General features: G+C 46.6%; 3 protein-coding genes across 9 annotated transcripts; 1 reads left to right on the top strand and 2 right to left on the bottom strand.

Moving 5' to 3' along the window:
- Positions 1 to 8: 8 nt before the first annotated feature.
- Positions 9 to 9,283, bottom strand: LOC128273585 (annexin B9). 7 transcript variants are annotated; one of them, XR_008269265.1, is made up of 7 exons: positions 9,222 to 9,283; positions 7,159 to 7,243; positions 4,010 to 4,492; positions 3,700 to 3,925; positions 3,457 to 3,638; positions 2,369 to 2,530; positions 767 to 1,154 (listed from the first exon to the last, which is right to left on the bottom strand). XR_008269265.1 is itself a non-coding variant. In XM_053011584.1 (6 exons), the coding sequence occupies exons 2-6, from the start codon at positions 7,186 to 7,188 to the stop codon at positions 218 to 220; spliced, it is 975 nt and encodes a 324-aa protein (XP_052867544.1). In that variant the 5' UTR covers positions 7,189 to 7,243; positions 9,222 to 9,283; the 3' UTR covers positions 9 to 217. The 7 variants fall into 7 exon arrangements, 6 of the variants coding, with proteins under 6 accessions (XP_052867544.1, XP_052867547.1, XP_052867545.1 ...); XM_053011584.1 differs by lacking the exons at positions 767 to 1,154; positions 2,369 to 2,530 and adding an exon at positions 9 to 271; XM_053011587.1 differs by lacking the exons at positions 767 to 1,154; positions 2,369 to 2,530 and adding an exon at positions 538 to 707.
- Positions 9,284 to 11,190: 1,907 nt separating this feature from the next.
- Positions 11,191 to 12,539, top strand: LOC128274737 (uncharacterized). Its single transcript, XM_053013033.1, has one exon. The coding sequence runs from the start codon at positions 11,191 to 11,193 to the stop codon at positions 12,139 to 12,141; it is 951 nt and encodes a 316-aa protein (XP_052868993.1). The 3' UTR covers positions 12,142 to 12,539.
- Positions 12,426 to 14,315, bottom strand: LOC128274736 (uridine 5'-monophosphate synthase). The gene is made up of 3 exons (XM_053013032.1): positions 14,109 to 14,315; positions 13,755 to 14,037; positions 12,426 to 13,664 (listed from the first exon to the last, which is right to left on the bottom strand). Exons 1-3 carry the CDS (start codon positions 14,253 to 14,255, stop codon positions 12,598 to 12,600), a joined length of 1,497 nt encoding a protein of 498 aa, XP_052868992.1. The 5' UTR covers positions 14,256 to 14,315; the 3' UTR covers positions 12,426 to 12,597.
- Between the last annotated feature and the right edge of the window lie 500 nt (positions 14,316 to 14,815).

The raw sequence follows: 14,815 nt of genomic DNA, 5'->3' as shown, positions 1-14,815 counted from the left end.
GAATGCTAACCCTGTCTGCATAGGTGTACCTTTATTAACCAACCAACTGTGTGGTATAAACTAGAGCAACAAACAACGATCATGGATAGGGCTCGGGTTAGACGGATCTCTTGTGTGGTTTTGTACGATTAACGATCAACGTGATCGGGCGAAACGCAGAACGGCGCTGTGAGGAGGATGATGTGGGATTTTTGTTGCAGAATCAGAAGAAACCTGCTCAGTAGGAAGTGAGCGTTACTAGAACATCGCGATAGTCACCGCTCAGATCGTCCTGAAAGGAGTAGGAAGAGTTCAAAGTTCATCATCAACGCCCTGCGGTTCGGGGGAGCGTACGATCAACAAGCATTCACGCGACACAGGGCGGAGTGTGCAAAGGATAGGTGGTGAGTAGGGTGTTTTAGTATGTTTTTGTTATCAAACGTTCGTCGCAACACACTTCTGCTACTATTACCGCAAAAACAAATTTTTATTTCTTCAATATCTACAATGTCCTACTATCGATCGATCGATCGATCAAGGGCGGGGCTGTGGACGGTGGTGATCACAAGTTTACCAAGGGCAAACAACCAACAACTTTTGTTTGGTAACTGTGTTTGCTTTTCACAGTAAATGCGCGTATGAGTGTAAACACTCCGCTCTCTTATGGATTAATTTTAGTACGCAGCTAGTTCGGCGAGCAAATTGCCTAGATCACTTCCCAGGTCGTCCTGGAAGAAAAATGTGTGAGGACACTCGTTGCATTAGAGAGAGGTTTGTGAGAAAGGAGGCCATTAGAGAACCAAGCGCAGCAAGAAGCTTAAATTTTAAAAGAGAAAACCAACTCTTAGGTGAATAATGAGTATATATTTGTCCCATATGTTGACCCTTCATACAATTGACTGTGCAACACAATAACTAATAAAACAAAATTGGAAAAACAAGGGAACACTTTTGCCTGCTTGGGGAAATTCAGAAACGATCGCACGAAGCCGTAAGCCGTATGGCTCTCTTTCTCTATTTCCTGATCCTGAATAACAAAAGGCGCTGGAGAGTGCGATTCGAGTGCAAACCATGTCGGCTAAATAAATGCATGCATGCCGGATGCATCATTCGGGACGCGTTTAAAACGAGGCCAGGGTTGCCAGGAGGTCGCCTAGGTCACCTCCGACATCCTCCTGCGAACGAGAGTACGGTAGGGACTGGTGAGTGGGGCATCATGGAAACATTTGCACAGCTCCGTCACAGTTTGGATCGACGAAAACTAATTTAGATCATGTTCATCTAGGGTGCTAATTAAGTCCAAAACATATAATTTCGTGTGCGAATGTAAGAATGGAATCGATAATCTCCTGTGGACGCTTTAAGCGCGTAAAATGATTTAAGGAGGGTATCGACTGTTTCCAGACGATATAATACTGCGCGTAATGTAGGGTTTAATGCCTGGCACGGCACGTGGTGTGCTAATCTTTTGTGCGTTTTCTGGGACCACACACACACATTGGTTTGGATGGCATTTTAATAAGCGGCCAAATGATACAGCAAGTTAGCATTATCGCCTCCAAGATCCTCCTACAGCAGCGGCAAGGGTTTCGTGATATACGTTGTGTTGTGACAATGGACAAAAATGGACCAAAAAGGGAGAAAGAGAAAAAAAACACGCCACATATCAATCAACAAATTTCAATGTGATGTGCTAGCTGGGTTACAATAAATCGTGTGCGAGAATGTAAAAGGACGCTTATGTAGAACTAAGTTAAGGTTCCCGAAATCGGTTACGGTTGTTGTGTGATGGATTAGTTACAAGGCATGCACAGTTTATAACCGATTAAGGCGCACTACACTGAAGCTGAAATTAAACTTCTACACAATTTACCCCCGGGGGGGTAGCGCTACTAATCATACCAACAAAACACACGGTGCTGCTCCCCATAGTCCACGGCACGTTTTCTTGTTCAGTTAACTGGTTTTATTGGCCAATTTGTTTGGGAGTTTTGTTTAAACATCTACTACGTTAAACAATACAACAAACGGTCTGAACTGGTTTGAAATAAATTTGCAATACACAGAGCTTGTCCTGTGCGTCGGGAGAGGCTTGGGAAGTGAGTGGAAAACGTTGCAAAATAAATGAACGGGCAAAAACAAAAATGGAACACTCAATACGTAAGTGGAACATTACTACTGGCGGCTGTGATGTTTCGTTTATATAAGGGTAGGTTCTTGGAACCTTTAAGGCCTACGGCGGTTTTGTGCTTGACACTCAGAAGCACGGACTGATATTTCCTGGTTGGTAGTGAGGTTTATGAACTAAACTTGAATTTGAATTGTTTTTACATTGTTTCAGGGACTCTCTCCTTTCTCCCTCGTTTCTCCGTAGTTGGCAAACACTAACCAAGCGCACCATCGTGAAAATCGATGGCGATCGACAGAGTGTGAGAGATTGTTGGTTCCTCTTTTGCATTCAACGCTTGGCGATCGCGCTCAAAAACAAACACCCTTATCGGCAGCCGCTGATTGCCAGCAGAGCCTTTTTGTAATCGCCCGATGTATCGCCCTGGAAGAACAGCAGCAGTAGTAGAAGTGGTGCGTTGAAAATGATAAATTTTAGTATATTTTAGCCAAAAGAGATTGTAAGAGAACGCAGGAAAGGAAGAGAATAGGAGATGAAGGAGAACAAATGAATTATAACACGGATTGGGGAGTGATGACGAGAAAACGATAGCAACCTTCCGGACACAAGCTGTTGGCTTCGCAACGCCGCAAAGATAACAAGCGCGTTATTTTACAAACAGGTGGCATTCTTTGAACAACTAGAATTAAGCACAGCATTGCAAATAATAGCAACAAAACAGTGAACAGTTTGGAAATCAAAAGAAGTGCGCAATCGCTGCTCTACGCTTCTACAATTGTTGATGTTTAAATTTATGATAAAAAAAAGATTTACGTACAAAACATTAAACGGTCTGAATTGGATTAAATGTGAATTGGCGAATTGATATGCAAAAGATGGTTTAAATTTAGGATTGTCGTGTAGAAACCGACGGAGAAACAAATTTACATATTAGATCAAGCCGCGTCACCTAGCGCACGAAGTGATCAAAGATAAGTTAACAGACACGCACGCACGCGTCCGGTTGGTCTGGTTGTAATGTTTACTTTGAAAATTACGACAAGTGTTATTACCATGCCGTTCTCCGCAAGTGGGCCACATGGGAGGGAACAATGTTTGTCCCGGCGGACGGATACGCAGTCAAGGGCGTGTTTCTGTCCACTGTTAGCAATTAATGAGTTTGAATGAGTGTGTGTGGTAGGTAGGGTGTGGTAAAGGTGAGGTTCGTGTAGTAGTTTTGATGAAGATTTCCGACACAGATGAACTTCACACCGCGGCAAAAGTGTGTGGGACGACAAATACGTGTAGCAAATGATAGGAAGCCAAGAGGGGACACGGCGAACAGTGTGACAAACAAAAACACAACATACCTTAATCCACGACTCGAGCGACTTGCCGTACATCTCCTGGAAAGCTTCCTTAATATCGCCGAGATCGATCTCCGATCGGCTAACGATGATGCGGATCAGCGTCTTATCGTTGGTTCCCAGGCCCGCCATCGAGTTGTGGAGACGCTTCGAAAAGTACTGCACTTTCGATCGGACGCATCGAACTGCGGGCAAGCGAACCGATCATTACCAGAGTCTCCGATTACGCCGATCGTCGTTACTCACCGATGGCTTTGAAGCCCTCCTCGATGGCTCCACTGAATTCGCGCTTAACGGCGTCCTCGACCGGGTGTCCAGCCAGATTCTCGTAGATATCGAAGACGGCCCGCAGCTGCTGGTAGGAGCGCGTCACCAGAATCTGATTGAAAACGGACTCATCCGTGCCCCACTGGCCTTCGCCGGCTTCGTACAGTGCCTGTGCATCGGCGGCGGCGGCACCCTCGTCCACACCCTAATTTACACACAGTCGTTGTCAAATAACCATCGCACCATCGACTAGAGGCCCTAGAGAAGAGCACGGTAAGTTGGTACTTACGTTGTTCTCGTCACGGTTGCCCTGCACCAGCGACACGCACAGCCGCTTGAACGCCCCGCTTGTGTCCCCCTTGAGGTCCGACTCGAGCGAAACGTTGTACATTTGCTCGTAGAACTCGGCGATCGTGCGGATACCGTAGTTCGACAGCGTGCACAGAATCTCGATGATCGCTTCCTCATCCGTGCCAATGCCCGAAATGGCATCGTGCAGCTCCTTGGCGTAGAACTGCGGCAGCGGGGTCATCAGCGCGAGGATGACGTCCTCGAACTTGCCACCCAGCTCCGACTTTAGATCGCTGATCAGATCCTTACCGAACGAGGTCTTAAACGCCTGGGCGATCTCAAGACGCTGCACGATGCCGCGGCGGGCCAGCACCTCGATTATGGCCTTCTCGTCGGTGCCGAAACCCTTCATGGCGGTACGCAGCGTGGCCGCATCCTCGTTCGCGTCGAACGGATCCGCCGGGTAGACGGTCGGCGTGCACTGCAGGATGGGAACATGTTGGCATTAGTCGTGGGATCCAAATTCGGGTTCTACGGCGGTGATCTGATCTGAACTAAAATTGCACTCCAATCGTAACGTATGCTCTTGCTCCATTAATCATGCCGGGTGTCCTTCTTTCGATACCAACTCACCGGTACCACCTCCACGGGCGGGTCAGGTTCTTCCACTTCATCCTCCTCCTCCGACGAGGACACGGACATATTGCCTATCGAATCGAACTGATCGTACATACAGCCACCGGAACCCCTGTGCCGGGGACCTCGCAGCAAAACTCGTGTCCTTTGAACGAGCTGGTGCTGAAGTTTCCCAAAACGGATGCGCGGTTCGCCCGATTGTCGAGCGCGAGTCGGCGGCGCAAGCACCGAATGGCCGGTTAAGGAAATTGGAAAGTCTTTGTTATGGCACATCGCAGCAAAACTACTTCGCAGTCCGACATTAATTACATTCCGTGTAGCATTCACTAGACAAAAATGGGTGACGATAGTGCTTCGTCATGAAGATCCTTTACGTTCTAGGTTCAGGATAGGACTGGAGCTTCAGCTTCAGAAGCTTGGTTTACTCCGGTTCCGAGGGGCACGACTTTGGCTGCACCTTTTATCATCTTCATGCAATAATACGAAAATTGGCTTCTATAAAAGAGTACAATAAATCAACTCTCTATCCCTGCCTGTGCCCTGCCCTGCCTTAATAATTACTAATTTAGACCACCGCCCGGTTTCTCACATTTATAATGGACTTCGCGCGATTGCCGCCGGAATGCGTACGGTGACCAACAAAAGCCGCGGGTGTGGTCGATCGATTATTTGTCCCACCTTTTCCTTTTTTTTTGCTTTTCCATGGTTATCAAAACGTGTTAGTAGAGCAGCGTAAAAGGATACCACAATTACGGCATGCTTTCGTTTCCATTTCGCCGTTAGAAGGAAATAATCGATACGACGCTGTACGGCCACAAAATGTTAGGTAGGCCCAATCAGACGTTTTGGCCTGGCTGGATGGTAAAACATGCCAATTGTTAGACCTATCAAATGGCTTCACTTTCAGCGTCAATCCCGTGACACGGCAACTTTCACGAAATTGAACGCTTCAGTATTTAAGGCAACCGTGAAACATATCGGCGAGGTCAGAGATTCGACGGTGGTTTCACCTCGCGCTGCTACGGAGTGACAGTCGACGGTTTATGATGAAGCCACTTCAATGTCATAACCTGCGGGTCACACGCTAGCGCATACTCGTTTGAAGGTTTCCGAGCTGTGAAACGCCTTTTGTGCCAGTTAATCTTTAATTCTTATTACTATATTACTTTGGAAACAGTTCCGAATCAGTCACGCCCTTGTTTGCATTCATCGATCTCCATTCCATTGCACCACTTTCGCTCTCGACCTATCAAACAAGACCTTGCTCGAGATCGGGAAGATTAAGCACTTGCCATATTATTGCCGGATGCCGGATGCTACGCATAATATCCTTGGCGCCTAACTGACTAGGCGCTTGAACAGCATAGGGCCTCGCCTGAAAAAAAGAGAACGCAACACCGTCCGCTCACTGCTGTCCTCCATGCCCGTTAGTGCCCATTTTATGGCAAGTCTCCAATTTCCGCGTTAAATCATCGGGTGGGCTCAAAGGAGGAAGGTCTTATGGAGCGTTCGACACTATGTGGCATCGTCATCTTCCTTGGCGCTTCGTATTGGCGCTAGTTTTGTGTGGAAACAGATCTGCGGAGGGCGGATGATGTCATTCTGTAGGAACCATCGTGTCAGGGCCAAACTTAATCATAGAGAGGAAGCGACAGAGTCTTCGAAAAGCATCGGTCTCTCGCTCGCTCCCTCTCAACGAGATTTGATTGCGCTCTGACGAATTATAGTGAAACGAAGTGAATCACCGCACGCTACCACCTGACTCACGAGTTTCGTGAGAATTGTAAGAGTGGCAAAACCTCCAAACGCCTCCATAGTTTGGAAGCGGGTTATTTGTTTTTGTTTTGGTTGAAAGCACGTGATCTAATCACATGTTGCTGATATGATATTAGTGACATAATGTCCCATCGATAAGCTACCAGAGCTTGGGTTGTGCTGTTACTAATAGGTCAACAAATCTTTATCGTTCGCCATTGTGATTGTAGTTGATAAGACAACAAAACTGTGCACATACACGACACACAGTAGTGTCGTTTTGCGTAGTTTGTTGGACACAAACTGGCATTTGAAAGAGTCATAGGCAGGGAGCATTAGGACTAACTATACCGACGCTACACAACTTATACATTACGGTTACAACTGGACTATTACACGGTTCATACCCTCATTAAAACAACTTCAAAGCCATCACTCATGATTCACGCTGTCCCCATGGTCTGTTGCAGGGTTTGCGTGAAACGTTTGCTAAAAACAATCGATATACTTGTGTTACACTAAGTGAAGCTGCACAGCTACACCATCATGCAGCAGTACGGTGTGAGCTACGGACGATAGTATCTTCGTGCAACTGTCCTCCAAAACCGACGCAACGTTGCCTATGCTTTACAAGCCACTTATTGTGTATTTACTAGCGCGCGTATGTGAATGAACTAATTCTCTAGAGTATTATTCACCACCCGTGTACGTTACGCGAAGGCCACAAGGTGGGAAAGCATCGGTTCTAGTACGTACTTGGAATGGATAATACTGCGATGAGCTCATGTTTCCGATTTGCTTGTAGAAGGTACTGCTGGTAGCAAAGCACTAGTTTCTGTAGCTGCAACGAGAAGTATAGAGATAAATGAAATTAAACATATGCAAACAAGCCCAATGGAAATTAAGTTTTCTCTTATCCAATAGCGTCACGATGGCGGCTTCCTTCAAACGCAGCTTTTATTTTCTCATTTCTTGCCCCGCACCGTCTCTAGGCCTACTGCACCCTGCCTTGGAAAACGGTACCACTATATCAATTTGTCACAGCAAACGACGTTCGAAAAACTATTTTAACCGATTGCTACACAAATGTTTTCCAAACGAAAATGCCGCCGCCTACTGCAGTGCAGTAGGTGCTGGTTTGTGCGCACCAATGCAGTTGAGAACGGTTGCCAAGCACGATAATCGCTCCACGTGAGTCTATTTGATCTCAAACCTTTGTGCGGTAGATCCCACGTGAAAAATCCACGGTGGACAAATTCCAGCGTAATAAAACGTGAGGTGGGTCTGACTCGCGTACCAATAGCTAAGCAATGCTATCTTTTGTCTGGCAGAGGTTGCACAAGGAATGTTAAAGAACCACTAACAGTTGCTTGGGACGGCGCACACACAGTAGGCGAACCATTGAAATTTAATTCATCATTAGTAACGCATTAAGGAGAGAGTTGACGAAACCGAGCCATTCCAGTGCCATCATCTTCCGCATAAATTGTCTACTACGATGGACTAGTGAATATCGTTAGTGTTTCGTGACTAATAATGATTGAAAGTTTCTTTTCCATGACACACGCGTACAGATGAGTAGTTCGATTGAAATGTACTATAGCGTGACTCACAACGGCTACAAACTTGTGTCCTTCATGTAACAATAAGCATTTCAACAATGTCAACGACTATGTTTCAAACGAACGTTTTCAAATCAATTCGATAGACTTCGTTTGAAACGAGCATAAACACGTTTTTGAAGGTGGATGTTTCTCGGATGATGTCATAAATCGGAAACGGAACAAGTTGTGCGCGTATGCGTTATGTGCTAATTGAACAAGTTTTGCACCTACACCAGCGAGAAGGCTTCGTCGTGCATGATCAACTATACGATCTCTAGAGAGCGATCGAATCCGTGTAGAAAATCGTAAAACTTCTAATAATAAACAAGTAAAGGGTATGTTTTTCACGAGAATTTCCTACACCCAGCCCGATTCAACGTTCTTTTCCAGCATTCGTATTTACGGCTAGCTTCACATGTGTCCATCCCAGACACGACAAACAATTTTTGCCGCAGCGTGCATTTATGTTTTTCTACCGCATTTGCAAGGTTTTTTTTTCTCTGACACGTATACACATTTCGTAGCAGCAGCACATTCAAGTTTCCGTTACGCTACAGCAACGGTGACAATAGAAAGTAATGGGACCGACGTGTTCACAACACCGAGAGAAAGCTAAGAAAATATGCTACACCAACAACTCATCGTTAAATTTAGCCGGTAGCCGTGAAATTTCAGCGAACAGTAGCAGCGTAGCACACAAACCGCATTGAACCAAAAACACCACACACCATCGTCACTTTAAACAAAGCTGTTAAATCATTCGCAAAAAGGTGGAATGGTATTGGTGCTGCTAAATGTTTCATTTTCTTCTGAATCATCTTATTTTCCCTTTGAATTGTTCGTCCGCCATCACTGCCCAAACGAGATGACCCCGGCTCGCCGGCAGATCTTGATTCCGCGAAGCGAACTCTTCTTCTTCAATGCGTCGTCCTTTCTTCGGCATTCCGTCAATTTACTGCAATCTCCAACGTAAAGTCGCTACGACGAATTTGGAGGTTGTTGCTTCCATAAAAAGCATTTGGTGACGACGCAAACACACAGAGTTATGCATGCACTCGATTTTTTTCGGTCACAGTAAGCGTGGTTTCTCTTTCGACTGTTTCTCATTGCCTGCACTACACGGTTTTGCACTTTATTATATTATTATTATAAAGTTAAAAACTAAAACACTTGATAAAGTAACGATTAAAACTATATAATACCAAAGAAGCGTACAAACGAATGATGATTTCCAACCGCACTCAAAAACACAACCGTCCGCTTGAATTAGAAAACACTGTTTTGGAAAACTAGTCTGTGTACTTTCTGACTAACCTGACTAGAAGAAATGCAAACCTGACTTTTGAACCTTACTTTTCTTACCAACTTCTGAACTTCTCTTTTCTGTGTCTCTCTCTCGTTTCTCTGCGCTCTCTCTTGAGGTTAGTGTGCACAGTAGGTGATAAATTTTGCAACCATCTACTAAATCGGTCGTTCCGAGGCAACTACATTTGTTGGAAATGTTTTCAATTGACAATAGACTTTTTCGTTTACTAATCGATTGAGTTTAGTAAGAAATAATGTAATATAATAAAGACCAATGAAACGAAAAAACTTGTATGTTTCTTGTATGCTTTTCTCGGTTATAAGAAACGTAATATTTAAATTAACAATGTTTCCTGTGTTTGTCGTTTCTCGGTTGAAACTGTCTGTCCGGACAATAGCGCGCACTGGAGCTTACGTTTTTTCGATAGCGGAATAGATAAATTATTTATCTACTAAACTTCCGTAAGCATCTTCTTTTGCAATTGTTATCTTACCTTGGAATCCTGCGGAATATCCCGGACTTAGCGACAGACAGATAGTGAATTTACTATCCAAAAAGCAACGTTTCAAAAAAGGCTTTTCTACAGTCTTTCAGGCGATGACTTCAACAACCATGATCATCTTGCTGTTTAGCTTAATTTAAGCGTCTAGAGTAGCGTGACTCAGGTGCTGTAAGATGAATTGAGACTTAATCATCTGGTGACGACACTATTCGCTTTTCGATGTCGACACTGTTACTCATTCAGCTCAGCATCATCATTTGTGACGCTATGAAACGCTCAAACCATTACGTCTCATTGCTTGCGAAATTCTATTCGTCAACGAGACATCGAAGAAACCATTCACAAAGATGCGTAATGCATATTACAAATTCAGTTAAACTCTAAGTTTATTTTTTATTTTTTGTTAACTGCCATTTCACTAAACGAAACCCTTAAGCTCAATTGATTTGCTCTGCAAATATGTATATGGAAATATTTGTTTTAAAATTTAAGCAGACCTATTTATTGGCTATCGTTGGTTTGCGATTTATCGGAAATTCTTAGCAGAAACCGGGTAAACTTGAGTGCGAGAGGTTTGACAGCTCATGGTTTTCATGAAACATTGCACGCGTTTTACGCCGTCGTTTTACGCCACACGAGTGGCGCTGTCTGTTTTGTGTACAAGATGGCATATGGCGTATGTAGTGGTGAAGGCGCAGCAAAGCGTAAACATCTATCAATACTTACCCCAGCATTTTTTCGCTGTTCTGCTCTGTTCGCAATTACTTTGAAGTTTCGGACCGTTTCGTTATTCTGCGCGCTAGAAATTGGTGTTGGAAAGTTCGTTGCCAAAACATATCCGTTCACTTCGTTGCCGTCGCCTCGTAAGCAAACTCGTAGCGACGCGCAAAGGCATACAAGCGCCAACGCTGTGCGACCTTCGCGACCGTGCGGCCATTTTGTGTGCAATCGTGTTCGGTACAAGTCGCCAGCAACCGCCGCGTGAAAAGATCTCCCGGTTCCGGGTTGTCCCGGGCTTCCCGCGCCCACCCATCAATTGCCACCAGCAGCCGGAACTCACCTTTCCCGTAAGCAAAATAATAATAATATTTATTTAGACCTGATTGCTTAAAGCTATACAGGTAAGGCTTACAAATCTAAGGAGACGAGAGGAGATAGTAGAGGGAAAGAACCGCAAAACGGACAACAAAGTCGAGCGAGACTCCATTGTGAGGCAGTTCAACAGCAGTTAGTCGGCGTAGAGGGTTTGGAGGGGACAATGGGACAATATCACAATAAAACATAACTTCATGATTGGTGCACTCATTTTGGGTTGATTTTTAACAAAAATAAATTCACGATCACCTCGCTCCTGGCTTGTTTGCAGATTTGAGACCATGTCCGCCCCGGAGTGGAAGCGTGACGCTACGGAGCGTCTCATCGAGGAATACCGAAAGCATCAGGTGCTGTACAACATGCGTCATCCGCGTTATTATAACAAGGGTGCCCGGAACGAGGCGGTCACCCGCTTGCTGGACGTAGTACAACAGTATCGGCCGGAAACGACGCCCCAGGATGTGCTTCGCAAGATTCAAACACTCCGCACGCAGTTCGGACAGGAAACCTCAAAATCACGACGCTTGACTCAGTCGGGAAAGATGTACCAACCCACGGCCTGGTGGTTCAAGGGGTTGAGCTTCCTGCAGAACCACATCAAACACCGCTCGTCCAGTCCGGTAGATTCCGACAGCTCGTGGAAGCAAGAGGTGGACAACAATAGCTCGATCAACGTGTCGATCGTGCGGAACGCCAACAACGATGCGGAGCTGAGCAACATAGAGTACGATCACTCGATGGATCTTGATTACGATAGAGAAATACACTACGAGATCAACGCGATCGAAGACATAAAGAACGTGAAAACGCTCGAAGTTAAACCAGTCATAATGGCGTCCAGCAGCTCAGCAGCGTTGCAGAGGCATAAAATGAAAACTCAAAGCAGGTGCGGGAGTCAGGAACACTACTACCAGGAACCTTCGCAATCACCGCAACCGACTGAGTACACAACGGCGTTTCAGACGTCCAATATGCAAGAACAATCTGTTGCCAAACAGGAACTAATCAGCGGTAACACCGTTACCGAAATCGTGGTGGTTAGCGAGCGGTGTAAGAGTCTCGGCAACTTTATCGCATCACAGATGGCCTGCATTAAGGACGATTACTTGTTCTACGAGGCGCAGATGGAAATGCTGAACATCATGAACCGGGGTGTCCTGCGTCAGTTGGCTATCGACAAGAGCAATCGAGAAGCGGCCAACGGGGAAACGTCCAGCAACACGCACTCATAGTTGAGCGAACGAATCGCATCTAGCGATCACCAAGCAAAGGATCTTCACGCCTACCCAGCAGCACCGGAGTCTCCTGAAGATTTGTTTATCGAATAAGTGACGACACTGTAAAAATTAGGCTAACCAACCCACTTCGAAGGACGAAAGTGTGTGCGCTCCTAGTTAGGTAGTCGGGGGCCAGATTTGTTCCCACAAATACGGGACCTGACGAGAGTGAAATGTATATCTGAAAAGCCCAGACACGTAAAAGGTATTTGCTTTGTGAATATTATATATTGGGGCGTTTGAATTTAATCACAATCTGGTACAAAATAAATTTGATCCTTTTCTTAAAGATTCGTCGTTGCGTTGTGCTTTTCCGGCCGAGTCGGGGGATTCTGTATAGTTTTCTGTTCCTCGGTGGTCGCTTGGAATGGGATGGAAGAATGTCGTAGAATTGATTGGTCTGTTCCGCGCTTAGTTCGCGCTGGTACCGTTCGTGTCGCCGGCGATCCGCTCGATGTACGCTTGCCACAGTCGATCGCGGTAGATGCGTGCGGTTTCGGCCGGCGATTTGGAGTTTAGGATTCCACGGCCGACGACACAAATGTCGGCGCCCCGCTCTTTCACCACTCGATCGGGGCTGTCGTACAGCTGGCCAAGCTCATCGACACCCTCCTCTAGTTTGATGCCCGGTGTTAACTGCAGAAGGCCGGGCGAAGCGACCAAATCCTTGCTCTGACACACGATGCCTGCCACAAAGTCCGTGTCCATTTCGGTGGCGATCTTCATCGTGGCGGCCGAATACTTTTCATCGGTCAGTGCGCCTTCAGTGCTCATTTCGGCGAGCAGAAAGACACCCCGAAGCGAATCGGCCGGCCGTTCACCGATCACCGATTTAAGTCCCTTCAGCACTCCCTGGCCCGGCAACGAGTGTACCGTCACCAGATCGGCCCAATCAGCGATTTGATGCAACCCGCCGGCGTACTGCTGCGCGACCGTATTGCCAATATCGGCAAACTTTCGATCCTCCAACAGTAAAAAGTTGTGCTTCTTGGCCAGCAATTGCAGCGAGTGGGCGAACTGGATGCTGAAATCGCTCACGATGTCGACGTGCGTTTTCAGCACACAGATGTATGGTCCGGCAGCTTCGGCTAAATTCAGTATGGCCTCGGTTGTGGTTAGATCGGCCGCCAGACAGAGAGTCGTCTTCTTGGCGGCAATCAGCCGCAGCAGCTTCTTCGCTAGCGGACACTTGGCTAGATCGGCTCTCGCTTCGAACGTCATACGGACACGGCTCAGCTCGTTTATCACCTTGGTGCCGTTGCCGTGCATGAACGAACCATCGCTCCGGATCTGGCACGCAGCGATGTACTTGCCCACCGCCTTTACCGTTCCCTCTTCGATGAGCTTCGCTTCCAACACCACCTTCAGCAAATAGGAAAGCGTGAACAGGGAATGCATTCGAACGCCCTTTTCCTCCGTGTTCTGCACGCCTCCCTGTTCGCGATCCACCACAACGATCGCATCGGTCACGATCAGTCCTGCACGAAAAGAGAGCAACAGCAAACAGTATTCAAGTTAGCAATCGAGCACGTCCCGCCAAATCATAGCAAACCCCGTTCCCGACTCACCCTCCGACCGGAGATCGTCCACCGTTTCCAAAATACTCGAACCGGACGTAACGACATCCTCGATGATGAGACACTTGTCGCCGGCGTTAAATTTGCCCTCGATCAGCTTTTTCGTGCCGTACTTTTTCGCCTCCTTGCGGCGTATCAGCATCGGTTTATTGCCCTTAATTGAAATGAGCGTAGCAATCGGCAGCGCGGTGTACGGAACGCCACACAAGTGGACACCCGCCGTGTCCAGCTTCTTTTCGGCGATAAACTCCGTCAGCAGATCCGCCAGTGTGTCCTACGTGCGGACAGTGGAATTTCGATCAATTACAGTTCCAATTTTCTGGCCACCAAAACCGCTTCGCTTACCATGACATCCGGATGACTCACCACCACACGCAGATCAAAGTAGACCGGCGAATTTATTCCAACCTTCATCTTAAAGTCACCGAATTTGAACGCATCGATCTCGAACAGCTTCAAGGCCAGCTTTTGTAGTGCCGCTTCGTCAGGCATTGTGAATTTTTGTTTTTTTTTACCCCTCAGACAGCCCCGTAAATCAATGCACGTGGTTCGCACGGAGGAGTCTGAAATGCCTAAAACGCGGACCAGACAGCGGCGAAAAGGCACAAAACACAATCTGAGGTGACAGATCTGCACTCCGGTTGGATTCGGCTGATGACTCTTCTCTCTTTTTTACACACGCGGCACAGGAAACAAATCAAGCACCGCTTAAACAAGGCACGGGTTAACAAGAACTAAATCGGCTATTCGCCGGAATGCAATCCTAAGCTCGGCAGCTCTTCACACAAGCGCAAATACGCGAACACTACCAACACTACTATCGTTGGACACAGTAAACCCATACGCAAACGCAGCAGACGCGTGTGCATTATTATTATTATTATTATTATTATTCTCGTGCACGTGGAGCGTGCACGGGCTCGTGACATTGCCCTTTCCCTCTCTACCCCCTTCAGGACCCTTCATCCAGATCCTACCTATCGGTATCAGCAGGAATTTGCAGTGCATGTGCAAATGCATCTATCGTTCTGTCATCAAGATCATCCCGTTAC

This window comes from Anopheles cruzii, chromosome 3 (assembly GCF_943734635.1).
Source record: "Anopheles cruzii chromosome 3, idAnoCruzAS_RS32_06, whole genome shotgun sequence".
Taxonomy (NCBI): domain Eukaryota; kingdom Metazoa; phylum Arthropoda; class Insecta; order Diptera; family Culicidae; genus Anopheles; species Anopheles cruzii.
Note: the sequence above shows the minus strand (reverse complement) of the source record. Positions and strands in the feature narration are given on the sequence as shown.